The sequence below is a fragment of the Oncorhynchus gorbuscha genome, linkage group LG12 (genome assembly GCF_021184085.1).
Source record: "Oncorhynchus gorbuscha isolate QuinsamMale2020 ecotype Even-year linkage group LG12, OgorEven_v1.0, whole genome shotgun sequence".
Lineage (NCBI taxonomy): Eukaryota > Metazoa > Chordata > Actinopteri > Salmoniformes > Salmonidae > Oncorhynchus > Oncorhynchus gorbuscha.
Window position 1 is genome coordinate 25,700,302 of NC_060184.1, and position 17,962 is coordinate 25,718,263.

General features: G+C 46.9%; 1 protein-coding gene across 3 annotated transcripts in view; it reads left to right on the top strand.

The window, feature by feature from the left end:
• The window catches only part of aig1 (androgen-induced 1 (H. sapiens)), a 72,879-nt gene that overhangs the window by 12,476 nt on the left and 42,441 nt on the right, over positions 1–17,962 (top strand). For all 3 annotated transcript variants that reach the window (XM_046291619.1, XM_046291620.1, XM_046291621.1), the window contains one exon: positions 10,937–11,038. In XM_046291619.1, coding sequence (XP_046147575.1) covers positions 10,937–11,038 — 102 coding nt within the window. The remainder of the gene's footprint in view (positions 1–10,936; positions 11,039–17,962) is intronic.

Consider the following 17,962-nt stretch of genomic DNA (forward strand, 5'->3'; position numbering starts at 1 on the left):
TGGCTTGGCGAGGTCGTGTTTCAGGGGACGCATGGCGTCCTTCGCTTCTCCCGAGTCCGTACGGGAGTTGCAGCGATGGGACAAGACTGTAAATACTAATTGGATACCACAGAAAAAGGGTTAAAAAAAGATAAATAAGAAGACAGTCAGCGCTTCTCTGTCCTTTACACTTGGCTCTTCTAACAGTCACTGACCAACGTATGAAGAAGAGAGGAGCCTTCAGCTGTGACACTCCAAATGGAATGAAATAAAAGTAACAAGTAATTAAAGAGCAGCAGTAAAATAACAAAATAACAATAGCGATACTATATATACGGGGGGTACCGGTAGGTAATATGTACATGTAGGTAGAGTTATTACAGTGACTATGCACAGATGATAACCACAGAGAGTAGCAGCGGTGTAAAAGACTGGGAGGGGCAATCCAAGTAGTCTGGGTAGCCATTTGATTAGTCTTATGGCTTGAGGGTAGAAGCTGTTTAGAAGCCTCTTGGACCTAGACTTGGCGTTCCGATACCGCTTGCTGTGCGGTAACAGGGTGAACAGTCTATGACTAGGGTGGCTGGAGTCTTTGACAATGTTTAGGGCCTTCCTCTGACACGCCTGGTATAGAGGTCCTGTATGGCAGGAAGCTTGGCCCCAGTGATGTACTGAGCCGTTTGCACTACCCTCTGTAGTGCTTTGCGGTCAGAGGCCGAACAGTTTCCATACCAGGCAGTGATCAAGATGGCGCTGAGGAACATGGCTGAAGTTTTACATTCTCCCAACCAATAGTGCTATTTTGTTTGTTTTTTGGCATTTTGTGTAACTTGTTTTTTAACTTATTGTGTACATAATGTTGCTGCAACTGTCTCTTATGACCAAAAATAACTTCTGGATATGAGAACAGCGATTACTCACTGTGGACTGGAATAAACTTTTTCCTTTAACGAGTCCGACAAGAAGGATATCCTGCTTTCTGGGAACAGGCCCAGATCCATGCCTTTTGCGTGAAGAAAAGACGCAGGGAAAGGGGCCGCAGATCGGGCAGCCTTCTGAGAATCCGTAGGCGAGCAAGGAAACTCCCACTGCCATCTGTTCTTCTTGCTTCTTTCCTGCCTGGATGGCAGGAAGCTTGGCCCCAGTGATGTGCAGGGCCATTCGTACTACCCTCTGTAGTGCCTTACGGTCAGATGCCGAGCAGTTCCCATACCATACCAGGCGGTGATGCAACCAGTCAGGATGCTCTCGATGGTGCAGCTGTAGAACCTTTTGAGGATCTGAGGACCCATGCCCTCCTCACGATCGTCTTAGTGTGCTTGGACCATGTTAGTTTGTTGGTGATGTGGACACCAAGGAACTTGAAGCTCTCAACCTGCATCCACTGCAGCCAGGTCGATGAGAATGGGGGCGTGCTTGGTCCTCTTTTTCCTGTAGTCCACAATCAGCTCCTTTGTCTTGATCACCTTGAGGGAGAGGTTGTTGTCATGGCACCACACGGCCAGGTCTCTGAACTCCTCCCTATAGGATGTCTCGTCGTTGTCGGTGATCAGACCTACCGCTGTTGTGTCATCGGCAAACTTAATGATGGTGTAGGAGTCGTGCCTGGCTGTGCAGTCATGAGTGAACAGGGAATACAGGAGGGGACTGAGCACACACCCTTGAAGGGCCCCTGTGTTGAGGATCAGCATGACTAATGTGTTGTTACCTACCCTTACCACCTGGGGGCGGCCCATCAGGAAGTGCAGGATCCAGTTGCAGAGGGAGGTGTTTGGTCCCAGGGTCCTTTGCTTATTGAAGAGCTTTGAGAGCACTATGGTGTTGAACGCTGAGCTGTAGTCAATGAATAGCATTCTCACATAGGTGTTCCTTTTGTCCAGGTGGGAAAGGGCAGTGTGGAGTGCAATAGAGATTGCATCATCTGTGGATCTGTTGGGGCGGTATGCGGAATTGGAGTGGGTCTAGGGTTTCTGGGATAATGGTGAGGATGTGAGCCATGACCAGCCTTTCGAAGCACTTCATGTCTACAAACGTGAGTGCTACGGATCGGTAGTCATTTAAGCAGGTTACCTTAGTATTCTTGGGCACAGGCACTATGGTGGTCTGCTTGAAACATGTTGGTATTACAGACTCAGACAGGGAGAGGTTGAAAATGTCAGTGAAGACACTTGCCATTTGGTCAGCGCATGCTCGCAGTACCCATCCTGGTAATCTGTCTGGCCCTGTGGCCTTGTGAATGTTGACCTGTTCTAAGGTCTTACTCACATCGGCTGCGGAGAGCGTGATTACAGTCTTCCAGAACAGCTGGTGCTCTCATGCATGTTTCAGTGTTATTTGCCTTAAAGTGAGCATAGAAGTAGTTTAGCTCGTCTGGTAGGCTTGTGTCACTGGGTAGCTCTGGGCTGTGCTTCCCTTTGTAGTCTGTAATAGTTTGCAAGCCCTGCCACATCTGACGAGTGTCAGAGCCGGTGTAATACGATTCGATCTTAGTCCTGTATTGACGCTTTGCCTGTTTGATGGTTTGTCGGAGGGCATAGTGGGATTTCTTACAAGCTTCCGGGTTAGAGTCCCGCTCCTTGAAAGCGGTAGCTCTAGCCTTTAGCTCAGTGCGGATGTTGCCTGTAATCCATGGCTTCTGGTTGGGGTATGTACGTACGGTCACAGTGGGGACGACGTCATCGATACACTTATTGATGAAGCCAATGATTGATGTGGTGTACTCCTCAAATGCCATCGGAGGAACCCAGGAACATATTCCAGTCCATACTAGCAAAACAGTCCTGTAGCTTAGCATCTGCTTCATCTGACCTCTTTTTTATTGATCTAGTTACTGGCGCTTCCTACTTTAATTTTAGCTTGTAAGCAGAAATCAGGAGAATAGAATTATGGTCAGATTTGCCAAATGGAGGGTGAGGGAGAGCTTTGTATGGGTCTCTGTGTGTGGAGTAAAGGTGGTCCAATGTTTTTTCCCCCTCTGGTTGCACTTTTAACATGCTGATAGAAATTTGGTAAAACAGATTTAAGTTTCCCTGCATTAAAGTCCCCGGCTACTAGGAACGCCGCCTCTGGGTGAACGTTTTCTTGTTTACTTATACTCAGGTAGGCCAGAACGCCATTACAGAATTTGTAAATATATATGTGAAAACACTGCTACTACTGCAACATATTAACACCACCATATTAACACCTTTTCACATGAGGAGAATAACACTGTTTCACCACCACAGCTGAACTTGCAATTCGATATGTGGAAGTTATATTTTCAAATGCAGATGTCTCTTACATATGAAACATATGTGCAACTGCAATTGTGTGAGATGAAAACATGTTTTTCTTCTCATGTGAAAAGATGGTGTTAACATGTAAACTCTAAATGTAATACATGTGATAAAATGGTTTCACGTGAAATTTAACCGCAACATGTGAAAACCGCTATTTCACGTGAAAATGCGATTTCACGTGTGTTTTTTTATAAGGGTAGGCTGTAAGACATGAGTCAATACAGAAGCAGAGCAGAGAGTGAGACCACGTGCTGCTCCTCAGGTGTCCTCCTAAAAACCAGCGACCAGTTACAAGCGTCACCATCACAGAGCAGTGCAGGCTGCTATATGATGAGCCACTTGGCACTGGCCCCTGTCTGAGAGTTGGCCATGAAGTTCAGTTTACACACCACACAATGGATGTCATTAGTGTCGCGGCTAATGCCGGGAAAAATGAGCCCCAGTCGACGGTGATGTTTGGTAATGATAATATACGTGTATCTCTAGACTGTTCTAGTGCTCTAGTGTGTGTGTGTTGTGTGTGTGTGTGTGTGTGTGTGTGTGTGTGTGTGTGTGTGTGTGTGTGTGTGTGTGTGTGTGTGTGTGTGTGTGTGTGTGTGTGTGTGTGTGTGTGTGTGTGTGTGTGTGTGTGTGTGTGTGTGTGTGTGTGTGTGTGTGTGTGTGTATTCTCCCTGAATTGGTCGGGTATGAATGCATCCCTGGCAGGGTGGAGCGCACCCCTTCATTCTTCCCACCTCTCCACATGATGAAAGAGGAGAGCATGCCATCAGTGCACAATATCAGGGGCATCTCACATGCATCCGTCTGAGGCGCAGATGGTAGGCCAGGTAATTCCATCCACCTAACTGGGCTGCGGATGGTTTGGCTCCTGGACAGGCTTGAAGGCCCCTGACAGGGCCAGGTGTGGTTTCCCTACGGGCCCGATGACATGGAGCCCATGCAGCTAAAAAGGCTGAGGGTGTGGAAATGTGAAATGTCTAAATAAACTACCTGTCTCAGACCGAGTCCATTTACTCGCACTCTGCACCTCGGAGAGGAAATAAGAAATGCTGTTTCTCGCTTTCGAGGGGCTTTAATAAGCTGCTCCCTCAGTGTCAATGCTCCCCATTCAGCAGGCCTGCCTGCCGTGGCCTTGTAACGCAGCCTGTTTATTTGGCTACAGCGGCAAGTCATCGGAAACTTACTGGAAAACAGAGATCCAGTTAAATACTGTGAGAATACGAAGCAAAACAGGATTCTGTCACATCGCTAATCGAGGTTGATTAATGCTAATAGGTTGGGTAGTTGGGTATGGTCGGGAGCAGTTAGAACTGTCTGGATCAAAGAGATTACGGGCAGAACTGGAATCCGTTCACCGAGGAAGCTGCTCCACTCCATGGAGCTGGAACTTCAAATAGCCCCTTTCAAAGCCTCTACACTCGACAGTAACATGCTTGTTTTTGCAGTGCGTTTGATATCCTCACAAGCTGACTACTGTCCTTCCTACAGGGGGCATACAGGGCTGGTGGAGAAGCGTTGGGATAAGAGACAAGGAAAGGAGAAGAAGTCAGCTCTTAGGGATTAATTATGGTATGCTGATATGAAAACATTAGCCCAGAACTGTCGCTTCGCTTCACCTCACGGCTGCATGGTGGGCTTTAGCGCTAGCTCGCCTCGTTGTTAGTACGAGAGTGCCAGGCAGCCTGCCTTTGAAGGAGGAATGGATAGAGGAGATAGCTAGTGCTCAGGTCAGAGGCTGACATCTCTGCGCTCCAGGACTGTCCTCAGATGAACAGACTGTGGGGGTGGCTGGGCCAAGCTCAACCCGGGCAGGTCAGGCCAAGCAGGAAACCTCATGGAGAGACAGGGAAGAGAAGGGCCACAACAGAACCAGGGGATTTCCTGGGTACATGATGACCTGAGGGATACCGCGCCTCCAGAGGGTGTAAAACGCAGGCGGATATGGTCTGGAAAATACAAATAGACCATTGCATTGCCATTTAAATTACAGACGTATTTATCTTGTCTGAAAAATATGACATGATAATATGATATGAAGACTTAGAGCTGAAAACACAATTTACCGTACTTTATTCAAATCTACCCTTTGGATAGGTTGAACTATATTTTCTTGGCATAACATGGGCAGCATGTAAACATTCATGGTTATTTGATCCCCTGGGCCCATAGCTTCTCGAGGCTGGATGGTGTGTCCTATGACATGGCTCAAGGTGCTGTATGTTTGGGTGTGTAATGGTATGTGTGTCACATATATATTATAGACTATATATATATATATATATATATATATATATATATATATATATATATATAGACTACATAACCTCACGTTACGCAATATACCAACCTAGTATTTCCAGCACAAAACATGAACTTACCAACAAATATATCTATGCCAAGTGCAGTGAAGTTTACCTTTGATTTAGTCCTATTGTCATGCAGGTGAAAGAGGACCCAAAAGCGACTTGGCGAAAACAGAGTCTTTAATCCAGAAAAGTAAATACAATCAAAAAACACAACTTTCACTCGAAATGACGAGGACAAACTGGAGACTCGATCTTGAACAGCAGGTGAACAGCAGGTTGCCTCGGGAAGGCACTTGAACCAGACAGACTCAGACACCTGCTCACCACGCAGCATCTGAGGAAAACACGACACGACAGGGCGATACACAAACACAGCACGGTGCATTCTAGACAAGGAACCGACAGGGCAGAAACGAATAACAAGGAGAGAAATAGGGACTCTAATCAGGGAAAAGGATCGGGAACAGGTGTGGGAAGGCTAAATGATGATTAGGGGAATAGGAACAGCTGGGAGCAGGAACGGAACGATAGAGAGAAGAGAGAGCGAGAGAGTGAGAGAGGGAGGGGGAGAGAGAGGGATAGAACCTAATAAGACCAGCAGAGGGAAACGAATAGAATGGGGAGCACAGGGACAAGACATGATAATAAATGACAAAACATGACAGTACCCCCCCACTCACCGAGCGCCTCCTGGCGCACTCGAGGAGGAATCCTGGCGGCAACGGAGGAAATCATCAATGAGTGAACGGTCCAGCACGTCCCGAGACGGAACCCAACTCCTCTCCTCAGGACCGTAACCCTCCCAATCCACTAAGTATTGGTGACCCCGTCCCCGAGAACGCATGTCCATGATCTTATGTACCTTGTAAATAGGTGCGCTCTCGACAAGGACGGGAGGGGGAGGGAAGACGAACGGGAGTGCGAAGAAAGGGCTTGACACAGGAGACATGGAAGACAGGATGGACGCGACGAAGATGTCGCGGAAGAAGCAGTCGCACAGCGACAGGATTGACGACCTGGGAGACACGGAACGGACCAATGAACCGCGGAGTCAACTTACGAGAAGCTGTCGTAAGAGGAAGGTTGCGAGTGGAAAGCCACACTCTCTGGCCGCAACAATACCTTGGACTCTTAATCCTGCGTTTATTGGCGGCTCTCACAGTCTGTGCCCTGTAACGGCAAAGTGCGGACCTCACCCTCCTCCAGGTGCGCTCACAACGTTGGACAAACGCTTGAGCGGAGGGAACGCTGGACTCGGCAAGCTGGGATGAGAACAGAGGAGGCTGGTAACCCAGACTACTCTGAAACGGAGATAACCCGGTAGCAGACGAAGGAAGCGAATTGTGAGCGTATTCTGCCCAGGGAGCTGTTCTGCCCAAGACGCAGGGTTTCTGAAAGAAAGGCTGCGTAGTATGCGACCAATCGTCTGATTGGCCCTCTCTGCTTGACCGTTAGACTGGGGATGAAACCCGGAAGAGAGACTGACGGACGCACCAATCAAACGACAGAACTCCCTCCAAAACTGTGACGTGAATTGCGGGCCTCTGTCTGAAACGGCGTCTAACGGAAGGCCATGAATTCTGAATACATTCTCGATAATGATTTGTGCCGTCTCCTTAGCGGAAGGAAGTTTAGCGAGGGGAATGAAATGTGCCGCCTTAGAGAACCTATCGACAACCGTAAGAATCACAGTCTTCCCCGCAGACAAAGGCAGACCGGTAATGAAGTCTAGGGCGATGTGAGACCATGGTCGAGAAGGAATGGGGAGCGGTCTGAGACGACCGGCAGGAGGAGAGTTACCCGACTTAGTCTGCGCGCAGTCCGAACAAGCAGCCACGAAACGGCGCGTGTCACGCTCCTGAGTCGGCCACCAAAAGCGCTGGCGAATAGACGCAAGAGTGCCTCGAACACCGGGATGACCAGCTAACTTGGCAGAGTGAGCCCACTGAAGAACAGCCAGACGAGTGGAAACAGGAACGAAAAGGAGGTTACTAGGACAAGCGCGCGGCGACGCAGTGTGCGTGAGTGCTTGCTTAACCTGTCTTTCAATTCCCCAGACTGTTAACCCGACAACACGCCCATAAGGAAGAATCCCCTCGGGATCAGTAGAAGCCACAGAAGAACTAAACAGACGGGATAAGGCATCAGGCTTGGTGTTCTTGCTACCCGGACGGTAAGAAATCACAAACTCGAAACGAGCGAAAAACAACGCCCAACGAGCTTGACGGGCATTAAGTCGTTTGGCAGAACGGATGTACTCAAGGTTCTTATGGTCTGTCCAAACGACAAAAGGAACGGTCGCCCCCTCCAACCACTGTCGCCATTCGCCTAGGGCTAAGCGGATGGCGAGCAGTTCACGGTTACCCACATCCTAGTTGCGCTCAGATGGCGACAGGCGATGAGAAAAATAAGCGCAAGGATGAACCTTATCGTCAGACTGGAAGCGCTGGGATAGAATGGCTCCCACGCCTACCTCTGAAGCGTCAACCTCGACAATGAATTGTCTAGTGACGTCAGGAGTAACGAGGATAGGAGCGGACGTAAAACGTTCTTTTAGAAGATCAAAAGCTCCCTGGGCGGAACCGGACCACTTAAAACACGTCTTGACAGAAGTAAGAGCTGTGAGAGGGGCAGCAACTTGACCGAAATTACCCTAATGAAACGCCGATAGAAATTAGCGAAACCTAAAAAGCGCTGCAACTCGACACGTGACCTTGGAACGGGCCAATCACTGACAGCTTGGACCTTAGCGGAATCCATCTGAATGCCTTCAGCGGAAATAACGGAACCGAGAAAAGTAACGGAGGAGACATGAAAAGAGCACTTCTCAGCCTTTACGTAGAGACAATTCTCTGAAAAAGGCGCTGTAGAACACGTCGAACGTGCTGAACATGAATCTCGAGTGACGGAGAAAAAATCAGGATATCGTCAAGATAGACAAAAACAAAGATGTTCAGCATGTCTCTCAGAACATCATTAACTAATGCCTGAAAAACAGCTGGCGCATTGGCGAGACCGAACGGCAGAACCCGGTACTCAAAATGCCCTAACGGAGTGTTAAACGCCGTTTTCCACTCGTCCCCCCTCTCTGATGCGCACGAGATGGTAAGCGTTACGAAGGTCCAACTTAGTAAAGCACCTGGCTCCCTGCAGAATCTCGAAGGCTGATGACATAAGGGGAAGCGGATAACGATTCTTAACCGTTATGTCATTCAGCCCTCGATAATCCACGCAGGGGCGCAGAGTACCGTCCTTCTTCTTAACAAAAAGAACCCCGCCCCGGCCGGAGAGGAAGAAGGCACTATGGTACCGGCGTCAAGAGACACAGACAAATAATCCTCGAGAGCCTTACGTTCGGGAGCCGACAGAGAGTATAGTCTACCCCGAGGAGGAGTGGTCCCCGGAAGGAGATCAATACTACAATCATACGACCGGTGAGGAGGAAGGGAGTTGGCTCGGGACCGACTGAAGACCGTGCGCAGATCATGATATTCCTCCGGCACTCCTGTCAAATCGCCAGGTTCCTCCTGAGAAGTAGGGACAGAAGAAACGGGAGGGATGGCAGACATTAAACACTTCACATGACAAGAAACGTTCCAGGATAGGATAGAATTACTAGACCAATTAATAGAAGGATTATGACATACTAGCCAGGGATGACCCAAAACAACAGGTGTAAACGGTGAACGGAAAATCAAAAAAGAAATAGTCTCACTGTGGTTACCAGATACTGTGAGGTTTAAAGGTAGTGTCTCAAATCTGATACTGGGAAGATGACTACCATCTAAGGCGAACATGGGCGTAGGCTTCTCTAACTCTCTGAAAGGAATGTCATGTTTCCGAACCCATGCTTCGTCCATGAAACAACCCTCAGCCCCAGAGTCTATCAAGGCACTACATGTAGCACCCGAACCGGTCCAGCGTAGATGGACCGACAAAGTAGTACAGGATTTTGATGGAGAGACTTGAGTAGTTGCGCTCACCTGTAGCCCTCCGCTTACAGATGAGCTCTGGCTTTTACTGGACATGAATTAACAAAATGTCCAGCAACTCCGCAATAGAGGCACAGGCGGTTGGTGATCCTCCGTTCCCTCTCCTTAGTCGAGATGCGAATCCCTCCCAGCTGCATGGGCTCAGTCTCTGAGCCAGAGGAGGGAGATGGTTGCGATGCGGAGCAGGGAAACACCGTTGAATAATCCGTTATGGACCGTTCACCTTGGCATAAGGATGCCAGGGCCCTAGAAGCCTCCCTACCAAAAACTGAACGGTCAAAAACCCGAATCATCCCCTCTTTAAAGTTCTGGAACTTGTTAGAGCAATCAGCCCTTGCCTCCCAGATAGCTGTGCCCCATTCTCGAGCCCGGCCAGTAAGGAGTGAAATGACGTAAGCAACCCGAGCTCTCTCTCTAGAGTATGTGTTGGGTTGGAGAGAGAACACAATCTCACACTGCGTGAGAAAGGAGCGGCACTCAGTGGGCTGCCCGGAGTAGCAAGGTGGGTTATTAACCCTAGGTTCTGGAGGCTCGGCAGGCCAGGAAGTAACAGGTGGCACGAGACGTAGACTCTGGAACTGTCCAGAGAGGTCGGAAACCTGAGCGGCCAGGTTCTCCACGGCATGGCGAGCAGCAGACAATTCCTGCTCGTGTCTGCCGAGCATGGCTCCTTGGATCTCGACGGCAGTGTAACGAGCGTCTGAAGTCGCTGGGTCCATTCCTTGGTCGGTTCCTTCTGTCATGCAGGTGAAAGAGGACCCAAAAGCGACTTGGCGAAAACAGAGTCTTTAATCCAGAAAAGTAAATACAATCAAAAAACACAACTTTCACTCGAAATGACGAGGACAAACTGGAGACTCGATCTTGAACAGCAGGTGAACAGCAGGTTGCCTCGGGAAGGCACTTGAACCAGACAGACTCAGACACCTGCTCACCACGCAGCATCTGAGGAAAACACGACACGACAGGGCGATACACAAACACAGCACGGTGCATTCTAGACAAGGAACCGACAGGGCAGAAACGAATAACAAGGAGAGAAATAGGGACTCTAATCAGGGAAAAGGATCGGGAACAGGTGTGGGAAGGCTAAATGATGATTAGGGGAATAGGAACAGCTGGGAGCAGGAACGGAACGATAGAGAGAAGAGAGAGCGAGAGAGTGAGAGAGGGAGGGGGAGAGAGAGGGATAGAACCTAATAAGACCAGCAGAGGGAAACGAATAGAATGGGGAGCACAGGGACAAGACATGATAATAAATGACAAAACATGACACCTATGTCCTCACTATGCCTCCTATGTCCTCACTATGTCTCCTATGTCCTCACTATGCCTCCTATGTTTTCACTATGTCTCCTATGTCCCTGTCTCTCTGCAGTTTGTGGTGACCATGTTCTGGACCCTGTACTTGTATGACAGAGACCTGGTGTACCCCAGACTGCTGGACAACTTCATACCCCAGTGGCTCAACCACGGCATGGTGAGTACTGTCTGTCTGCTATACAGTTCCCAGGCCTGTCATAGCATTACACTGTTACATTATTTAGTATGGCTAGTACAGGGTGTCTAGAAGAAAAAAAGAGCTAGAATAAGATAATGGTTATGCATGCATTTTTGTCAAAAAGACAAATGTTATTTAGTCCCAAAGATAAATGTTGTTTCACCCACCACACGTCTATGTGGTCATATTTGTCATTTAACATAATCATTTATCACAGTTAATACGAACAGTTACTACAGTTGAGGTATTTATTATAGGCCATAAGCATTTTCCCATCACTATTTGAGAACCCACTCAGTAAATAAATAGACATTTGAGAGCATATCTGGAGCCCCAGACATTAGTCACATTGGACAATGGGCAGCTAATGGTGCCTAAACGCTTCCTATAATAGCAGACAAGTAGCGAGGCCCATTTTGTTCTCCTCAATAAGAACAAACCTTCTCTATGGTCATATTGACGTCAGCATTCAAAACAATGGGAAGAGATTTTTCAACTGCTGATATCAATCAGATGGAACTGAAGCCCTCCTGCTGGCACAATTAAATGATAGGCTTGTTATTCTAGCAGGTGAGACTGGTGATTGATGGCTGTGTGTGTGTGTGTGTGTGTGTGTGTGTGTGTGTGTGTGTGTGTGTGTGTGTGTGTGTGTGTGTGTGTGTGTGTGTGTGTGTGTGTGTGTGTGTGTGTGTGTGTGTGTGTGTGTGTGTGTGTGTGTGTGTGTGTGTGTGTGTGTGTGTGTGTGTGTGTGTGTGTGTGTGTGTGTGTGTCACATCCCATTCCTACAATCACATCCCATTCCTACAACAAGAGTCAAGCCTCCAGCTGTGTGCATAGACAGTGTATGTAAGGTAAATACGTCTCAATGGATGTCTTAATGGATGCGACATATTGTAGTAGTCTGTGTCGTGGCTAGCGGACCAATAATAGTACACAGACTGGTTGTTACGTAACAATAACTGTGTTCACATAGACTGCGTAAGCAATGATAAAGTCTGTGTATGCAATTTGGGTGGGAGTGTATGCAAATGTCCAAAGCGTCACAGATGATATTAAATGGTGTTTAATGGGCCATACTACCGAATATCAGCATACCTTTTTTCAGTCAAACCGTGGAACAGCGCCTTGTTTAGATTGCAACTATGGATATGCAACCTTTCCATTCAGTAGAGATCACGTGAGAGATAAATCAGATCATTTTCAAGTGGCGCTATGCAAAAGTGCCAGACTCATATCCTCAAGCTTATTACACTGAGCCATATCCACAGCAGCCAGGAGTGTTGTTTGTTGTGTGTGTTGGAATCTGGGTTGCTACGGTCAATTCAAGTCCCAATTGCTCGGATCAAACATAAACAGATCAATGATTATGATTCCGCAAATCAGGACGAGATGTTACCCAGCGCCTCAACAATCATGTGGACCAACATGACCCTGTCCAACCCAGAACAGACACACTCACAGAAAGTGGCCTGGCCTCCAGTCCTGCTAACCATGTTGCTAAGGGCCAACCCCAGGGAATAACCACAACGGGTCCAACAGCTGAAAACAATTCATAATATGCAAACCTTCCAGATATGTGAGCACTGGACGGGTGACGACTGCAGCAGCAGAGTTACTCCATAGTAAATATTTTGCCACATTCCATGGTACCGCATTTGTTTGTTTACCCCCGCTGCCACGGCAACTGTCTCCCGCTCCCTTCTGTGTTAGGAGGGAGTGCCCGGACCCTGTTACTGTTTGGCAGTCTGGCCTGGCCTGTGTCTGCTATTACAGTTCACTACAGAGCAAGAGAGCCTGGCCTAGTTCAGCCCTATATATCTATCGCCTCATCACACTGCATATCGCAGGGCTGCTGGTTGAAAATTAGAATACGCAGGCAAACAGGCAGCAGGTTGTAACAGAGGAAAGGAAGGCAGGCAGGAATTATTTTGCACCCTGTCTACCACACAATGAAGCCTTGATGCACACAGAGCGATGCAGGGGAGAGAGGTGTTGATAGAAACCTGGTCACACCTTTCCCTCAGTGTGGGAGATACAACAGACCATCCTCACACAGTCCCTGACACAGTGCACTCCTGCACACAGCCCTAGAGATAATGTTATTCAGGGAAGGCACAAAGAGAAGACAATAATGTTTTATAGACTGTGTAAGGAGGACTCTGATTACAATGCTGTTAGTATAGCATGTAGTACTGTCAAAGTGATATCCCACTGAATGTCCTAGTAACGTTCCGTTAATTTATGCAGAATATCCCCCCCTGAATATTCCTTTCAAGTTCACAAAGTAAAGAGAGACTTGACTTCAAAAGTGTGCCAAGGAAAGTGTAAATCTGCCATCAAGTGATTTGCCTTCCAGAAGATACACAAAGGAAGAGACAATAAACCAGTGTGAATTCTAGAGCATTTGTCACCAAAGCGGGAATATACGGAACAGTTTCCCTCAGCACATGTTTTGATGTTGTCGATTCCCGGTGCTGCATGTTCGGCAAGCTTAACAGGCTTCCCTTAATGTGACTGTGACAATTAGGGCAGAGTCACTTCATCGCCACTTAAACAGTTAGGCATTGCGGATTCTCTGTGAGAGTTCCACCGAGTTCCACCTGTGTCAAACTCGCTTCAACAATAATCCAAGTCTTCACTATGTTATAAGTGGGCTGCTGAGAGAGGACTGTCTCTGTACTGTAATGTTCATTCCAGACATCTGTCACCGCGAACAGTCCAGGTTCAAAGCAGCTCAATGCATGTCAATGCTGCAAGTAAACATTTGACATTTCCCCGGAAGGATACATATGTAGGGCTGGTGCCAGCTGGCTACCAATGTCCCGGTTCACAATAACAACAAGAGTCAGAAACCAACAAAACAAGTGGAAGATTGAGAGAAACAGACAAGTTGGAGGTATTCTATTCTTGTTGGGCCCCTGTGGCGTTCGCAGAAAGCCTCTCTCTCTCCCTCGCTGTCAGGGCAGGCTTATATTTCATTCAGCAGGTCAGTTTTAGGGGACGTTTAAATGACACTGTACCTTGAGATGGACCTCATTGTGCGCTGGGGTCTTTATGGCTGATTATCCCTGGTAAACACCCCCTACGTCTCAGCCAGGGGACAATGTGATACACCACAGCACCCTTTCCGTAAGAGCAGTCCTCTGATTCCCCACATCAACTATTCAGTCCCTTCTCTTTTACTTTGGTGTGTTGCCTCTCTATGTTCTTTTGTCATGTGTATTTATTTACCTACGTGGAAATGTATTTGGATTATTATTAAGTTTTCATCACAGATGGTTGTACCAATGATGGTCGTAACGATGTCACCTCCTCATGGAGCCCCACAGTGGAGGTGTCATACCCATAAAACGTAGCGGTGAAACAGGGAAATGGTTCCAATTGTTTCTCCACATTCATTTTTCCCACGGGGGATTTTAAAAACACTTCAAATAAGGGCTGTGTTTCTAGTAGGCTTACACTGGCGTGACATTTTGATAACTATGTAAATCTCTCTGGGACAAGGTGACTCATCAATATATACAGCTCTATTTACCTCAGAACCCAAAAATGCTAATTAGCATCAAAGTAGACATAATGCAAGACTACAAGCTCCAGCACGTCATCTCAAAATCAAATCAGATTTTATTTGTCACATACACATGGTTAGCAGATGTTAATGCAAGTGTAGCGAAATGCTTATGCTTCTAGTTCCGACATTGCAGTAATATCTAACAATAATATCTAATAGTAATATCTAACAAGTAATCTAACAATTCCCCAACAACTACCTAATACACACATATCTAAAGGGGTGAATGAGAATATGTACATGTAAGTATGTGGATGAGCAATGGTGAAGGTGCAATAGATGGTATAAAATACAGTATATCCAGATGAAGTCGGAGGTTTACATACACCTTAGCCAAATACATTTGAACTCAGTTTTTCACAATTCCTGATATTTCTGACATTTCAAAAATCCCTGTCTTCGGTCAGTCAAGATAACCACTTTATTTTAAGAATGTGAAATGTCAGAATAATAGTAGAGAGAATAATTTATTTCAGCTTTTATTTATTTCATCACATTCCCAGTGGGTCAGAAGTTTACGTACACTAAATTAGTATTTAGTAGCATTGCCTTTAAATTGTTTAACTTGGGTCAAACATTTCGGGTAGCCTTCCACAAGCTTCCCACAATAAGTTGGATGAATTTTGGCCCATTCCTCCTGATAGAGCTGGTGTAACTGAGTTAGGTTTGTAGGCCTCCTTGCTCGCACACGCTTTTTCAGTGCTGCCCACACATTTTCTATAGGATTGAGGTCAGGGCTTTATGATGGCCACTCCAAAACCTTGACTTTGTTGTCCTTAAGCTATTTTGCCACAACTTTGGAAGTATGCTTGGGGTCATTATCCATTTGGAAGACCCATTTGCAACCAAGCTTTAACTTCCTGACTGATGTCTTGAGATATTGCTTCAATTTATTCACATAATTATTTTCCTCATGATGCCATCTATTTTGTGAAGTACACCAGTCCCTCCTGCAGCAAAGCAACCCCACAATATGATGCTGCCAACCCCGTGCTTCACGGTTGGGATGGTGGTCTTCGGCTTGCAAGCCTCCCCCTTTTCCCTCCAAACTTAACAATGGTCATTATGGCCAAACAGTTCTATTTTTGTTTCATCAGACCAGAGTACATTTATCCAAAAAGTACAATCTTTGTCCCCATGTGCAGTTGCAAACCGTAGTCAGGCTTTTTTATGATGGTTTCAGAGCAGTGGCTTCTTCCTTGCTGAGCAGGCTTTCAGGTTATGTCGATATAGGACTCATTTTACTGTGGATCGAGATCAATACTTTTTTCCCGGTTTCCTCCAGCATCTTCACAAGGTCCTTTGCTGTTCTTCTGGGATTGATTTGCACTTTTCGCACCAAAGTACGTTCATCTCTAGGAGACAGAACGTGTCTCCTTCCTGAGCTGTATGATGGCTGCGTGGTCCCTAGATGTTTATACTTGCGTACTATTGTTTGTACAGATGAACGTGGTACCTTAAGGCGTTTGGAAATTTCTCCCAAGGATGAACCAGACTTGTGGAGGTCTACAATTTTTTTCTGATGTCTTGGCTGATTTCTTTTGATTTTTCTATGATGTCAAGCAAAGAGGCACTGAGTTTGAAGGTAGACCTTGAAATACATCCAGGTACAGCTCCAATTGACTCAGTTTATGTCAATTAGCCCATCAGAAGCATCTAAAGCCATTTCTGGAATTTTCCAAGCTGTAAGGCACAGTCAACTTAGTGTATGTAAACTTCTGACCCACTGGAATTGTAATACAGTGGATTATGAGTGAAATAATTTGTCTGTAAACAATTGTTCGAAAAAATACTTGTGTCATGCACAAAGTAGATGTCCTACCGACTGCCAAAACTATAGTTTGTTAACAATGCATTTGTGGAGTGGTTGAAAAACAAGTTTTCATGACTCCAACCTAAATGTATGTCAACTTCCAACTTCAACTGTACATGTGACATGAGTAATGTAAGATATGTAAACATTATTAAAGTGGCATTATTTAGAGTGCATTGTATAAAGTGACTCAGGATCTATTTATTAAAGTGACCAGTGATTGGGTCTCAATGTAGGCAGCAGCCTCTCTGAGTTAGTGATTGCTGTTAAGCAGTCTGATGGCCTTGAGATAGAAGCTGTTTTTCAGTCTCTCGGTCCCAGCTTTGACCTTGCGTTCTGGATGGTAGCGGGGTGAACAGGCAGTGGCTCTGGTGGTTGATGTCCTTGATGATCTTTTTGGCTTTCCTGTGACATCGGGTATCATAGGTGTCATGAAGGGCAGGTAGTTTGCCCCCGGTGATGCGTTGTGCAGACCGCACCACCCTCTGGAGAGCCTTGCGATTGAGGGCGGTGCAGTTGCTGTACCAGGCTGTGATAGAGCCCGACAGGATGCTCTCGATTGTGCTGTAAAAGTTTGTCAGGGTTTTGGGTGACAAGCCACATTTCTTCTAAAGATTTCTTCACCACACCTCCATTTCAGTTTGTCTGTGATGTGTATGCCGAGGAACTTAAAACGTTCCACTTTCTCCACTGCTGTCCCTTCGATGTGGATAGGGGGATGCTCCCTCTCCTCTTTCCTGAAGTCCACAATCATCTCCATTGTTTTGTTGATGTTGAGTGAGAGGTTGTTTTCCTGACACCACACTCCGAATGCCCACACCTCCTCTCTGTAGGCTCTTGTCGTTGTTGGTAATCAAGCCCACTACTGTTGTGTTGTCCGCAAACTTGATGATTGAGTTGGAGGCGTGCATGGCCACGCAGTCGTGGGTGAACGGGAAGTATAGGAGGGGGCTGAGCACGCACCCTTGTGGGGCCTCAGTGTTAAGGGTCAGTGAAGTGGAGATGCTGTTTCCTACCTTCAACACCTGGGGGAGGCCCGTCAAAGTCTAGGACCCAATTTCACAGGGCAGGATTGAGACCCAGGGCCTCCAGTTTGATTATTATATTATTTTGGAGGGTTCTATGGTGTTGAATGCTGAGCTGTAGTCAATGAACAGCATTCTTACATAGGTATTCCTTTTGTCCAGATGGGATAGGGCAGTGTGCAGTGTGATGGCAATTGCGTTGTCTCTGTTCCTGTTGGGGCGGTATGCAAACTGATTTGGGTCTAGGGTGGCCGGTAAGGTGGAGGTGATATGATCCTTGAATAGTCTCTCAATGCACTTCATGATGACAGAAGTGAGTGCTACGGGGCAGTAGTCATTTAGTTTAGTCATCTTTGCCTTCTTGGGTACAGGAAGAATGGTAGCCATCTTGAAGCATGTGGGGACAACAGACTGGGATAGGGATTGAATGAATATGTCCGTAAACACACCAGCCAGCTGGTCTGCGCATGCTTTGAGTACACGGCTAGGGATGC